We start from the raw sequence: 13,981 nt of genomic DNA, 5'->3' as shown, positions 1-13,981 counted from the left end.
GGACTGTGGTGTATATACACATATTGTCTTACTGGTCTTCATCTTTTGCTGGATTTTATTTTTCTCCCCTAACATTTTCATATCATCAACACATGGGTTTAGATTGTAAAATAACTAATATTGGTCCGTCCAGTAATAAAATCGTATTGAAATAACAAGACACCAGTGAAAAATAACAGCTAATGTGTAGTAGAAAATACTACACATTAGTGTATGTGGGGAAGCTTTTAGCTGACGTCTAGTTTTCACAAACTTTCTGAAGTCTATTTGTAAACAACAGTGTTTCCTTGCTTGCTTGAGTTTTCTTTCAGAAACTTCTGTATACTGCAGGTTAGATCCCTGTGTGTTAGAAGACTGTTTTACTGCATATTTTGAAATAAAGAGCTGCATGTGGTAAAACTTAATGGTGAAGCAGGTATTCTAGGCTTAATATTTAATAGAAATTGTGTCAGTAACAGTAATAGATATAGCAAAAAGCAGCCTTGTTTGAATAATGTAAGTTCTGCTGCCACATGTTACATGTTTAATGCCACATGTTTAATGTTGATTGTAGGTGTGTATTTTACTTCAGTATTCTGTATGGTTAAAATTTTGTTTTTTCTGGAGAACCATTTTCATGTGTGTTTTCATGGTACAGTGAGTAACTTGCAGGGAGTTCTCACTAGATTAGGGCTTTCTTGGCAATTGTCTTTTGAGTGTGCTCAGTATAACCTTTTGGTGTTTGGTTAAAAGGCAATGTGTTTTTTCTTGTTGTTTTTTTTTTTTTTTTTTTCCTATTTCTAAGGCTCATAAAGAATTTGTGTGGTCTCTTTAGAAATATCTCCAGGTGTCAAAACCAGATCTTACTCAAGCCAGAGGTAATTATCATAGGATCATAGAACATGCTGCATTGGAAGAGGTTGGAATCATTGAGTCCTACACCTTGCTCTGCACAGGACACACCAGGAATCATATCATGTGCCTGGGAGCATTGTCCAAATGCTTCTTGGACTCTCTCAGGCTGGTGCTGTGACCACTTGTCTGGGGAGCCTGTTCCAGTGCCCGACCACCCTCTGGGGGACAAACTTGCCCCTGACTGTAAGAGCTTCTATCTCCATTAACACAGACAAGTAGGATCTTACTTCTGGAGCTTATTCCTCTGAGGATAGTAATGGTGATGATTTCTTCATGATACTTACTATTATCTGATTCTTATAAGTGTTAGTTAATTATCACAGTGTGCAGTTGATTGTTTTGGAATGCGAATATTTATTAATTCAGATTTTTTTGTAGGTGAAAGATAAGGAGAATGTGAATGAGTTGGCTGTCAGCATTGAAACAATTATCTTAGGGTGTCGTGAGTTCTCTTTTCTAAAATGAAAAAGGGAATGTTTTAAAAAAGAGAAAAAGAATGGATTTTAACTTTCTTAAATGGCATGCCAATTTTATTTGGGAAGCTTGTTATAGATTCATGAGGGGTCCTTTGGGTTTCCTTTGAGCTTAGAAGGCATGTTTTGTTGTTCACATCTTTCCCTCCTGGACTTCTTCTGTCATGTTCTTTCACTTGTGAAAATACAGTATTAACTTCTTTAGCTAGGAGTGCATTTCACAGAATCATGGTATTGTTAGGGTAAGAAGGTACCTTGGGAGATCATCTAGTGCAGCCCCTCTACCAAGGTAGTCACCTAGAGGAGGTTATAGAAGTATGTGTCCAGGTGGGTTTTGAATGTCTCCAGAAAGGGAGATTCCACAAACTGCCTGGACAGTCTTGTTCCAGTGCTCTGCCACCCTCAGTGTAAAGAAGTTCTGCCTCATGTTGAGGCACTACTGAAAAGAGTCTGGCACCATCCCCCTGACACCCACCTTTGTGATATTTATATGTATGGATGAGATCCCCTCTCTCTCACTGTTTTTTATAGTGTTGTCCCCTGCTCTACCTTGCATAAGCACTGAAAATTTTTGTCCAAAAAATTTTCTAGTCATGTAACTAGAGGTAATAATCTAAAGGATTCATATCCAGAGGAAGACCGTGATGGTGTGAGGACATGGCAGCTTTGTCGAAGCAAGGGCGACTCCCGACGTGTGTGAGGGAGAGAAGATGATGCATCTGACTCCATCATCAGAAGGCTAAAAAATTACTTTACTATTCTATACTGTATACACTGCATCTAAATTGAATCTGCCTTGCACTCACCCTTGCTCACAACTGCACAGAACTGCACTCATCTCTGATTCTCTCGTGACTGTCCCATGACAGTCTCTACTCACACACACTTCTTGGCCCTGATAGGCCAAGGAAACAAAACATCCTCACTTCGGGTAAATAACCTCCATATTGCATTCCACTTCAGCACAGCAAGAGAGATGAGAATTATGTTTTCCTTCTTTGCTTGTCTCACAGTTCCTCTTTGTTCAGAGGGCATGTGAATACCACACAGCTTATTTTAAAGAGAGCTGTTATTGGGGGTTCACATATGGTCTCCAGTGATGATATCAAGTAGCTGCTGGCTTTGTACTGGGACACTTAACTGCATAGAGTGATAACATGGCTGTGTAGACAGTATACTATTCTTGTTTTCAGGTTTGATTTGGGAAATAATTTTAATATATGATGAAGACTGATGCACAAATTCATAGCATTCTTCATTTATATTGAAATGCAAAATCATAATCGTTTGTTTCCTAATAAAATTTGGTCATGTTTTCATGAGGACATTGGTGGTAGAATTCATCTTCCTTCATAAAACATAAAAAAATTTGAGAGAACTCCTTAAAACATATAAATACAGTATTTAATATGCCTATGCATACATTGCATGTATATAAGCACAATTATATTGAAAAATTTAAAAAGCTTTCTTGTCCTAACCACATTTTATAGATAGCTGAACAATGTGGAAAATTGTAGTTCTTTTACCTGAAGCTTAAGAAGGCAGAAGCAAGTGTTCAGGCTTATTAGCATTCTTTATTTTTGTTGCATATAAAAATAATCAGGATGTTAGGATGAATTGAAGCACAGAGATGTTAGAAAGCATATATTTAAATAATGGTCAAATGGATTATTTGGAGTTCTTGAATTGTGTGCCTACACGTCTCTCTTCTTTATTATTTTTCATGTCTACGAATATTTTTATGCTTGATAGATGTCCCTTGCTTTAAATTATTTTATGCTTTATTTAGAAGAGAAATTGGTAATTTTGTGTGTTATCCTTATTGCTACAATGAATATGGCGCTCCTGTGTACCACCTTGATGCACAAAAACAGGATAATAAGCTGAAATTTTTTTTGCACTGTTTTGGGGCTGGTGATTGCTATGTGAAACCCTGCCAACATACTTCTGTTAACGTGCTTTCTAGTATTTTATGTCCACTACTCTTTAGAATTACACTAATGCTTTAGAACCTTTTGAACTCAAGGCTCTACATGTATATCACAGCTTTTCCATGCTTCTCTGAATTATGGAATTAAGAAAGAAGAAATTGCTTCCACAGCATCTTTTTAGGTGTTATCATTACTCCTGACAATCCTGGAATAGGTATGGATAAAACCCATTCAGTATATAGGAATTTTATTAATCACAACTTTGAACTTTGGGGTTGCTTTTCTTTGATTTGACAGATGGAGCAATAGTGTGTATTTTTCTCTTTAATTTATGTAGCTTCATCTCTTTTGCCTGAGAATGGTCTAATTGCCTCTTTGGAAATAGTTTCTAGCCCAGCTTTACCCGTGAAACTTCTGCACAACCAAATTACAGCCCCATAAATTCTATCCTGACTTTTCCTGCTATTACTCTGCATAATGATTTCCTCAGTAGCTTCAGTTTCATGACCATACTTCTTCACACTCTCATCCTTTCAGAAAAGTTTTTGTCTTACTCCCTACCTTACAGGAATAAATAATATGTTTTTTTTATGCTAGTATCAGTTTATCTTAGTTCCAGTACATTGATAGTCTTTAGAGGGAACCTGCTGTCTACCACTGCTGCTGTCCAGAAAATTACAGGACAATAGGTTTTCTGGCTTTGTTAACTGGGGAAAAATACATGGATCCAAAGAGTTTAAAAGATGGGATGAAATAACTGTTATAAACAAGATGATTTGTGAAGAATGTCGCTCGGGAGGATCTGTGGTGCTTGCAGCCCATTTTTCTATATTATACAGAGTTTCAGATGAGCTGGAAATTTAAAATTTGCACTAAAATCTAATAAAAAACATGTAAATCTTCCAGATTTTTTTCCTTTTTTGTCTATATTAAGAACAACAGAAACCCAGTCATATTCAAATTCAGAACTTTTTCTATCTTACTCAGTCGTATTGTGAGATTCTGTGATGAAACAAACAGAATGGGATGGATTTAAACCTTTTTGTGTTTCTTCGTGTGACATAGATAACACTAGTGTTTGTATAGCTTCATTTTTCAGTGTGCTCTTTCCACCAAAAATTCCATGAACAAGAAACTTCCATTCCCCACCAAATCTTTGAGACTGCCTGAGTTCATATAAGCCGGATAAGTAATGGAACCAGACAGAATCTAAGAGAGCACAGGCATGTGTACCCTCCTAGATCGTATATATTTATATAAAGAATCAAACGTTGTCCAGTATATTTCAGTCATTAAATTGATGAAGGAGACAGCTAGGCTTTCTTCACGAGATTACAGTGGCAAGAATAGAAAGAGACAGGACAAAATATTCACTTAGAACCTTACAATTTGCACCACAGATGTGTGTAATGCATGATGAAGAAGAGAAGATACATGTTAGGAGGAATTGAGTGGGCAATACTAGCTTTACAGTAAGGTAATTTATAGCATTAGAAAATATCTTACTGTATCTTCTGCCAAACAAACCAGGAAAATATAAAAGATAAAATTTGAGGGGCGTAGGGGGAAATTACTAGTACCTTGCTGTTATTTGTCTATTATTTTCAAATGCTTTCATAGCCCCAAAATAGAAGTTCACCTGCCCTAAAATTGTAAAAATGTAGCCTGTACTTTTTTAAGGCTATGGTGCTGATTCCTGTAATACACCAATGATATTATACTTTTCAGCAGTTTTTGCAGTTCTTGCTGAATAACTGTAACTACATTCCCAATTTAATATTCAGATATAAACAAAAATTATCTTTACTGTGCAAATGAGAAATGCCTTTGGGATATGTAAAAGCCTCCAGGTATTTTAAACAAGCCATTGTAAAATGACTACTCATGTTAGTATACTTTCCAGCTACTTTAAATACTATTGATCTCAGTAGTATGTGAAGAGTATGCTATTTCTAGTTTGCTGCTTTTTGAAAGATTGTTCTTTATGATTTTTTTAAAAAGTAGGTAGAAAATAGCTCTTATTAAATAAATGTATGTGTAAACTGAAATGGAGTTGGGTTCAGACAAGAGTATGAATGGTTTTGAAATATTCTTGCAAACTTCAGAGCTCTGCTTTAAGACTCTTCCTTCTATAGTACATGCAAGCTTGACGAGTCAACAGACTAATTTTTCTCTAGGGCTTCTAACTGACTCTTTTCCTTTCTTCTGGACGGGGGATGTAGCAGGATCCATTAACGATCGAACTGTGGCAATGATACAAGACTTGGTAGATGTACATGGGGATTGTATTATGTGAGATGGTGTACTTTCCTTTGGCAAGACTGCCTTATGCAGAGGTTTTTCCACGTCTAGGTTTCAAGTGTGTTGTGTATTGCAGGTCTTAACAAAGGCAAAGAATGGCTTTATCATTTCAGGCTACTCTTAAGAAACAGTGGCAACCTGAATGTAAGTGCCAGTGATTGAGTGTTTTGTTCTTGTTCTTCCTGAGGAGTTACATCTGTCTAAAGGTGAACAGATGGACAAAAATATGGCTGAAAAGCAAGAGATCAAAAATAACCCAGGAATTTTTGGAAAGGTAATTCCAGGAGCTTACACTGTGGTTTGCAGTATCCTGTGAATAGCAAATTGTGGAAAAAACATAAACAGGTTGACATAGATTCTTCACTGATCTGCTGATATGCAAATTTACTGAAAATGGCGAGTGCTTTTTATGTAAAAAGGATAAGTGAATGTGCTGTATGACTGAGCACTCTAGATGCCTAGGTTAATTGAAAAAATTAAAAATGTGTATATCACATCTTTTTGAAGGTATGATAAACATTGTGTAGAAGCTTTCTTAAAACACCTTTTTACAAATTAACTTGAAACACAATGGCAGGAGGACAATGATGTAAACAAGATGTAAGCCATTACCATTTTGTCATTCTGAATTTAAAATACAATGGACTGTCCAGTTACTATCACACACATATATGGTGGACAGAATAATAGAGCATAGGAGTACAACCTTTCTGGCTAAGGTCAAATAATTGTGATTTTCTATAGTTAATGAAAGTTTAATATCCTGTTTCATTAAAAATTCTCAGAACGTTGAACATAAGTCAACATTCCATGGAGAAGACGGTATTATGCAGTTTGCATGTGTGCATATCTGCATATCGGAGCACAAAATATTGACATGATAATTGTAGTCAAGCCTGATTGAACAGTGGCCTCTGGGAATTCAGCTGGTGTTGTACCAACTGGATGGCTGCTCAGGACACAGTTTGAAATGCAAGGTGCAAGTTAGCACTTTATTCAGCACAGGCAGGCATCATTTAAAAATCCTTGGGGGAAACCCTGGTGATGTGCAGATGTTAAAGCAGTCTGTTCTGAAGTGCTGATATTTTGAACACTGTAAAAGACTTGTGTATTTTAGATGAAAAATGTTTGCAAAATTATTGGACAAAAATGTCACTATTTTTTGTACTATTTTAGTGCAAAAATACATTTAGTATCTTATGTGTGTTGCTTAAAATAAGACATCATCATATGCTTAAAATGAGAGTCTTATTCCTTAATATATAATCTAATAAATTAAATCAATCAAGTTAGAGATGCAAGAAAATTTATGTTGCTGTAATGATGCCTTTTCATTTTGGTACATGTCATGTAATATAGAACTGGCTCTGTTGATAATTTACTAAGGAAACAATTTCATTTAATATTTGTAATTAGATCTTAAATTATTTTTGTAAATAAATAAAAATAGGTAGGTATAATTTTTTATAGAAAGTAACTGCTGTTAGAAGAGCAGTTAGAAAAGTGTAAAATGTGTGGTATTAATTTAAATTCTTTAGTGCTCCATGCATGTCTGAATCTTTCGAAAGTACTAATTATAAGTATTAAAAGAAAAAATAATTACGTCTATCAGTTCATGAAGTATAAGGATCTTCTAAACTCTTAGATGAAATGAAACTCGTGATTAAGTGAAAACGATTTGGCTTTTTTTTTTTTAAATCAGTTTTTAGTACATGGAAATACAGTGAGTTTTCTACTTGTAAGATTAAGGCGTAGGCTCTGTTTCTACTGACCAATGACTGTGCAATCACAGGGATGTGACTGTACACAGTAATTACAATATTGGTGTCATATTTACCATAACATTGACAGTCTGTGTTGTACCACTTCACTTTGCACATGGGTGATTAATTATCTGTTTAATACAAACAGAGAATGTGTGTATTATGGAAGTCTGTAAAATACTTGGAAGTTGGAGGGCAGGGAGATAAGGTTATCAAATTAAAGCTGCATCGCATCAACTGATATTTTATAGCCTTTCTAGTTCTGCAGCCCTTTAGAATCAGTGAAATGTCTTTCAAAAGTCACAGTATTTCTAGAAGCAGTTTATTATCGTTAGAGATACTGTTAAAATGCAGCCTTTACCGTTTTACCACACTGTCCAAAGTTTGCAGTGTAATCTTAACTTTCTGCTAAAATACCAAATTTGTAGATATGATTTTGATTCTGTGATGTTTTGGGGGTTTTTTGGGGGTTTTGTTTGTTTGTTTTTGTGGGTTTGTTTTTTTTTGTTATTGGATTTATTGTTTGTGGGATTTGTTGGTTGGTTTTTTTTTATTGATTTGTTTTGGTTTTTTTAATTCAGTGATTTGTAAAACTGATAGGATGTATTCCTTGAAACATGTAAACAGCAAATTCAATCAATTAAATTCACTTTCATTTAATTGATGTAAATGTGACATAATTATATAAAACTCCAAGTTACTTTTACATGACAAGTGGTTAAGTGCTTGTTTGATTAAGATCTGTGGTACAGGACAAGATACCTCTTTGCTTGTGCTGCTTTTGCTGAAGATTTTAGAAAGGATGTTGTTTAGAAACTTGAACAGACTTCTGGTTTTTTTAAATATTAAGGTTTTTTGCTGTTTTCATATCTCATTCATGGATGAATATTTCCTCAATGTCCAATGTTTCATTTTTGGCAAGCCATTAAAATGGTGCTAAACATCGAGAAGGTTGGCGTGTTCTATAATTGAGTAGAGTGTAATACAGGAAGAAAATCGTAACAGAGAAATGTGTCAAGTTTAAGAATATTTTCTCAGTTTCTTTATTTTTGTGGGAAGCTGAATCTTGATAATCTTTGTAGCTAAATGCATCTCTGTTAAAAATTTAAAATAGGTAGTACTCATGGGAAAACTGATTGGAGCTTAGAACTTGTACAAATTGACAGCCTCTCTTCACTCCATTTTTCATCCTAAAGAAGTCTGCAAATATTCTTAGCTCCCATCATTATTGCTCATCAGTGATTCTAATTAGCTAAACAGGAGTTTGTCTCAGTCATTGATCATCATCAGCTTCTTGACAGTGCTTGAATTTTCACCCCCCCCATATTCCAATGGACTTTTAAAAATACATTTTAAATACAAAATAGCCCAATGAATGAAGTTGTTCAAAGACTTTTTTTTCTGAATATTTGTTACCCTTTTAAAAAAGAAGAGGTGATGAATGCAATTCCTATCAAGTCCCATTTTATGGTGTGATAGCAGATCCAAATATGATATACAAGTTCCAGTCTGAAATACTACCTTGAGTGTCTGTGCAGAGAGATCCTGTAAGAAGCATGGGAAAATGTCCTATGCCATCAGGAGAAACTGCTGATAAAGTTGCATTTGAGGTTGCAGTTTATACTTTAGGCTTCTGACAACTTCCATAGTGTACTTAACTTCTAATAATTTAAACATTTTTTTTCTTTATCTATGAGTGGTTACGTGTTAAACTATTTTTGCGGACCTTAGCAAGCATGTGGTATCTAGAGAGCTTGAAAGAAAACATCATAAGGGCAAAATATATTAAATTTATTTAAACTTTTCCCACTCGTGATGATGATAGATCTGTGTTTTTAAACTGTGTTCTTTGACATCTTTGTTTGACCAAGTATTGGATAGGGGGAAAATGCTGCATTTAACTAGAAATGTGCGGTGAGCTGTTGGCTAGGATGTAGCTCTGTTACAGGCATATTTTTTGCTTTAACAGTGATCTGTTTCTTTCTTTTGCTCTCCAGTCCCAGACTTTATTCCGTGAACCCATGTTTTGAAACCATCTCGTAAAGTCAGAGGGCTCAACAGATTCTTGACTACCAATAATAAATCAGAATTAGCTGTGCATACTGCTTTTCACAGCTGTTTGTTCTTTTACCTGGCTCTTGGTTCACTTATTCACTTCCTCTGTTTTCTCCTTAAAATAAATTTTAAAAAATTAACCACTCACAACTCTAAAGTTCCTTAGGGAAACCTATATAATTTACCAGATTTTCAGATCATTTAATGCATTAGAGAACAAGTTTAATGATAATTTTCAAGTGATGATTGTGTAGTTCAGTTAGGAGGCTATCTGATTATACTGTTTTTGTGTCTTGATTGAGTCTCGCTTTATGAAAGTCTGACTTCGAGAGAGGAGATGGTAGTTAGAGTTGGGATGATGATGGCTTATTGTGGGTGGTAGACTTAGAGTCAGGATACTTCTGAGGGCTGGATACAATGCTATTCAGTACTTCATGTACTGAAGAGAACCACACTTGTGTGTGGTTAGTGGTATGTTCTTTCTGTGTCTGCACCTGACTCTTCCAAGTACTTTGAGTAAAGACTTACTTTCCTTTTTGCCTTCTAAAGCTCTTAGAATTTTGGATCAGCTAGTGTGTGTCTAATCTTAAGTTGTCTAGATGTAATTAAAACCTGAGGAAACTTTGAATATTAAATTTCTTACAGTTTAGATCAATATAGGTCTGTCACTTCCTCAGGTAGATTATGGTGTGGCATGCTTATGGGAGAGTGGTAACCTTTCTCCCCAAATATTTGGGGTTTGATTACTGCGACTGTTGCCTTTGAGAAAGGGTAATTGTTAATAGCCATTTAGGATCCCACAGTAAAGTAATTTAATATGAAGAAGCATTATTATTTTTTATATTGGAACAGTTTTTGTTTCATTTAAGTTGTACCTATTTATATACTTACCAGAAAGTCTTTTACCATTTTTTAAAACATGGCTGAGAGTGTGACTTCTGTAAGCTAGATATGTATTACAGGCAGGGTAAATTGGTTTCATAATCTGTCATGCTTTGAAACTTTTTTGTTGTTTTGGCCCTGGTGCTCCCTTTTTTTTTTTTTTTTAAAGGCCATCACAGCCTAACTTTTGGAATGCATTACATCATTTCATATTTGCATGAATTTCTGTAATCACAGTCTACTTCAGTTACATTCTTGTAGCTTTTCAAAGATAAACTGTGACAGCTATAGGTGGTCTGTAGCTGCACAAACAATTCAGCCTTGGCAGACACAACTAGAGCAGCTGGTTTACTCGTTGAAGTAAACAAGTCCGCAAGTATGAAAGTGAGTAGGTGAATTCAGGCTCAAACAAGGGACCCCAACCAATTCCTTTGAACCCAGGATGCACCCACATCATTGGCCAGTGAGCTGCGCGGAGTTGAAACCTTTGTTGGTGGACTCGGTGTGAGCGGGAAATTTGAAGCCCCTATAAAAGGAGCTGCCCTTCAGTAAACACTGGCAGTTGCTGCATGAATATGGAATTTCATGTCACTTGTCTGTCTCCAAAACTGCAACAATAAACTATGAAAAACTGTTTGTACTTCTTATGACTTCCTAGCAACGTATCATGCAATGGCTTCCTTGCAGGTGATGAGGTGCTTTAAGGTCAGTGTCTGATGTTCATTTTTTTGTTAAGTTTCTGTCTCTCACTTAAAATGTTGAATACATTTCAGGTATGAAATGTCTTTTGGAATGCTGGTTGAATATTCATCATCTGATTTCACAACACTGAGTTATTTTCTTTATGAAGTAGATTTTTTTTTTAATGCAATACAACTGACTAAGACCGCTTCCCATATATTTTTATTTCTCCTGAGCTAAATGTCGCTTAAATGAATACCTTTTCAGACAGGTTTTTCTTAGTTTTCTTCAAGTCCTATGGTATATCCTTGCTGTATTTTTGAAGTAGGAGAGACCTATTAAGAGTTACAATGCCTTGAGACCTGAGTTTCCAAAACCCTCACTTCAAATTCCATATAATTTTTCTTTAGTTCTTTGTTTACTCAAGATTGGATTAGATATTTTAGCAGTCATAAAACTCTATTAAAAACGACCACATTATTGGGGGCTCTATTATGTCAGTGTAGTTTAGTTTTTAAAATCTCTCGTAGCATTAGACTACACAGTAAGACCTAATAGTGGAGAAAAATAATCCTTCATGTATGTACTATCCTTATTGGCCACCGTTACAGAATGCGTTGGCAGATTAAACCCTTTGTGTACAGCTGCATATTTTCATCCACTTTAGATAGATTTGCAGACTCATGTGTACTAGTGTTTCATTCCCTTCCAGCTCTGAAATATTCCTTATGTGGTAGAGGAAGAGTTGCTCAAGTAGGATTTTCTAACTTCATAGGTGGCTGATACCAGCCCTGATAAAAGTTTTGACTGTATTGTGAGAACAGAGATAATCTGAATGAGTTTATGCTTCTGTCACCTGTGGTGCTGGGATTGCCTGAAATTTTTGGACGTTCTTAGGGAATATATATTTCTCAGCCATTTAGTCACACATGTGATAAGAATTCTTGTGCTAAGGAATATGAATATCCTTACTGTGACATTTGTTTTCTTTCTGCCTAAAATGGAAGCCAGCAAGGGTATCAATATTCAAACTCAGTTAAGAAATAAGATAGCAATGAGATGAGATACTTTGTTAAACAAAGCAAAGTGTTGCAGAGGTGATAAATAGATGTGCACTTATTAACCATGTAGTGTGGCTCTGCTCACCCCCCTTACTCAAGCTTCTGAGTCTTTTTTTTTCTGCTGGTATAAGTTACAAATTCTGTCCCCCTGGAATATAGTAAAATAATTATCCAAAATTACATCATAATTTTTAATAATTATCCATAATTATGTTCAAAAGTGTTGTTTCAGACATAAAAATGTCATGTAACTGAGATAAGGACTTCACAAACTGAAGTAGCTTGCTGATTCTACATTGCAAAGAAGGGGCAAAAGCATTTTGCTCACTCTATGTTCAAATATACTTTCTGCATTTGGGAAAGAACAAGAGGCAGATAATTTCAGCTGCTTTAAAAATATTAAGACCTCTTATTTCTGTTTCTTTTTGAACAAAGCTGTGTTAGGTGTTTACAGATGTAATTTGCTGTCACTTGCCATATGCTCCCTGATTAATTCTGTCGGGCCTGTCAGCTTCAGATAATTTAATTTTCTGTGCTTTAAAGTGACATTCATTATCAGGACATGAAAAATTCGAATGATTAACTGCAAATTATGACTAATCAAGTGTCTATTTTTTTGTTTGTTTCCAGAGAAAAACAGAAAGCTGAAGTCAAGGACAGAAGCACTTTAAAGGTTTTGCAAGCCAAAGACAGCAAAATAGAAGCTTTAGAACAGGTTTGTATTATCTTTAAATAGAGCGGTTAAGAAAACTTGTCATTGACAACATATTTATGTTTGTCAAAATTAGAAAATAGTTTGCTATTGTGTCCTAACAGAAAAATTGTAAGTGATTCAGAGATTACAAATTTCTGATTAAATATTATTTGCACTCTTCTGTGTTGCTCAAACAGTTGATCTGCTACCTGAAAAGTTCATATCAATTTAGATTAAACTTTTTCTGAAAAATCTTGTCAGTTCATTGCCTCATCTTACCCTATGGTCTAACCTAAACTTGGATCTAAGTCTAGAAAAGTGTTCTGGTTTGTAATGTGCCCATGCACATCTTAGTAAGATTTGCCATCTTGATAAGTAGAAAATAATTAACCTTCTGCCTGACAAGCAACACCACTGAAGTGGCGGTGTTTCTTCTTTTATTTATTTTTTAATTAATTAATGTTTAAACAAATATATAGAAAACATACATATGTTATATATTATATGAAGTATAACAGGTATGTTATATTTTGTTATATAATTGTTTATTATAGAGACTATATAATGTATATATAGTGGATTATCTGTATCCCATGTATAATCTGTTATATACTTTATATACTATAGAATTATAGCCAATATTTAATTTATTAGATGTAATATAATGTATTACAGTGCATATAATATGTAGATCTATGAAAGATGTAATTATCTATAAAATAAAACAGTAAATGAAATTAAAATACTGTTTATTATTGAATAAACTTTCATTTGTATTACAACAGTGGCTGAAGTTTCATTGTAGTATCTCATGGCTGTAGGTGTGATGTGTAATGTGTTTGGTGCGTACACACACATTATGTTTAGAAACCAGCAATGTATGATTTCTTGTCCTATCCTTACCTGAAAGGCAAAGAAGACCTGTGAAGGGCTTTATAGGAATATGTATGCAGTACTGTGCTTTTAAGAAGGCTGCCTGCTGTAGCAGTGTCTGAACCTGGATGATGTGCATTCTCCCTGAGGTTGCTCTGTGTGCTTTCAGATCAATTTCAGAAGCTGAAGCTCTAAATGATCAGAAATCTGAAATTGATGGTATAATGAATACATCATCCATGTGGAAATGGAGAGAGACTGGTAAATGCAACTAAAACCATGGAAATCTGGCAGCCAGGAAAGAAGAGTTCTCGTCAACAGGATGGTAAAACTCTGGATATCCATACAAACTTGGGCATGAGAGGCTGGA

At 35.0% G+C, this 13,981-nt stretch overlaps 1 protein-coding gene across 1 annotated transcript in view; it reads left to right on the top strand.

Moving 5' to 3' along the window:
• The window catches only part of CNTLN (centlein), a 169,599-nt gene that overhangs the window by 5,216 nt on the left and 150,402 nt on the right, over positions 1–13,981 (top strand). The window contains 1 exon segment of the mRNA XM_041416473.1: positions 12,675–12,759. Coding sequence (XP_041272407.1) covers positions 12,675–12,759 — 85 coding nt within the window.

Source organism: Onychostruthus taczanowskii, unplaced genomic scaffold (genome assembly GCF_017590055.1).
Source record: "Onychostruthus taczanowskii isolate IOZ18803 unplaced genomic scaffold, ASM1759005v1 scaffold52, whole genome shotgun sequence".
Lineage (NCBI taxonomy): Eukaryota > Metazoa > Chordata > Aves > Passeriformes > Passeridae > Onychostruthus > Onychostruthus taczanowskii.
This window is presented reverse-complemented; position numbering and strand designations above follow the sequence as displayed.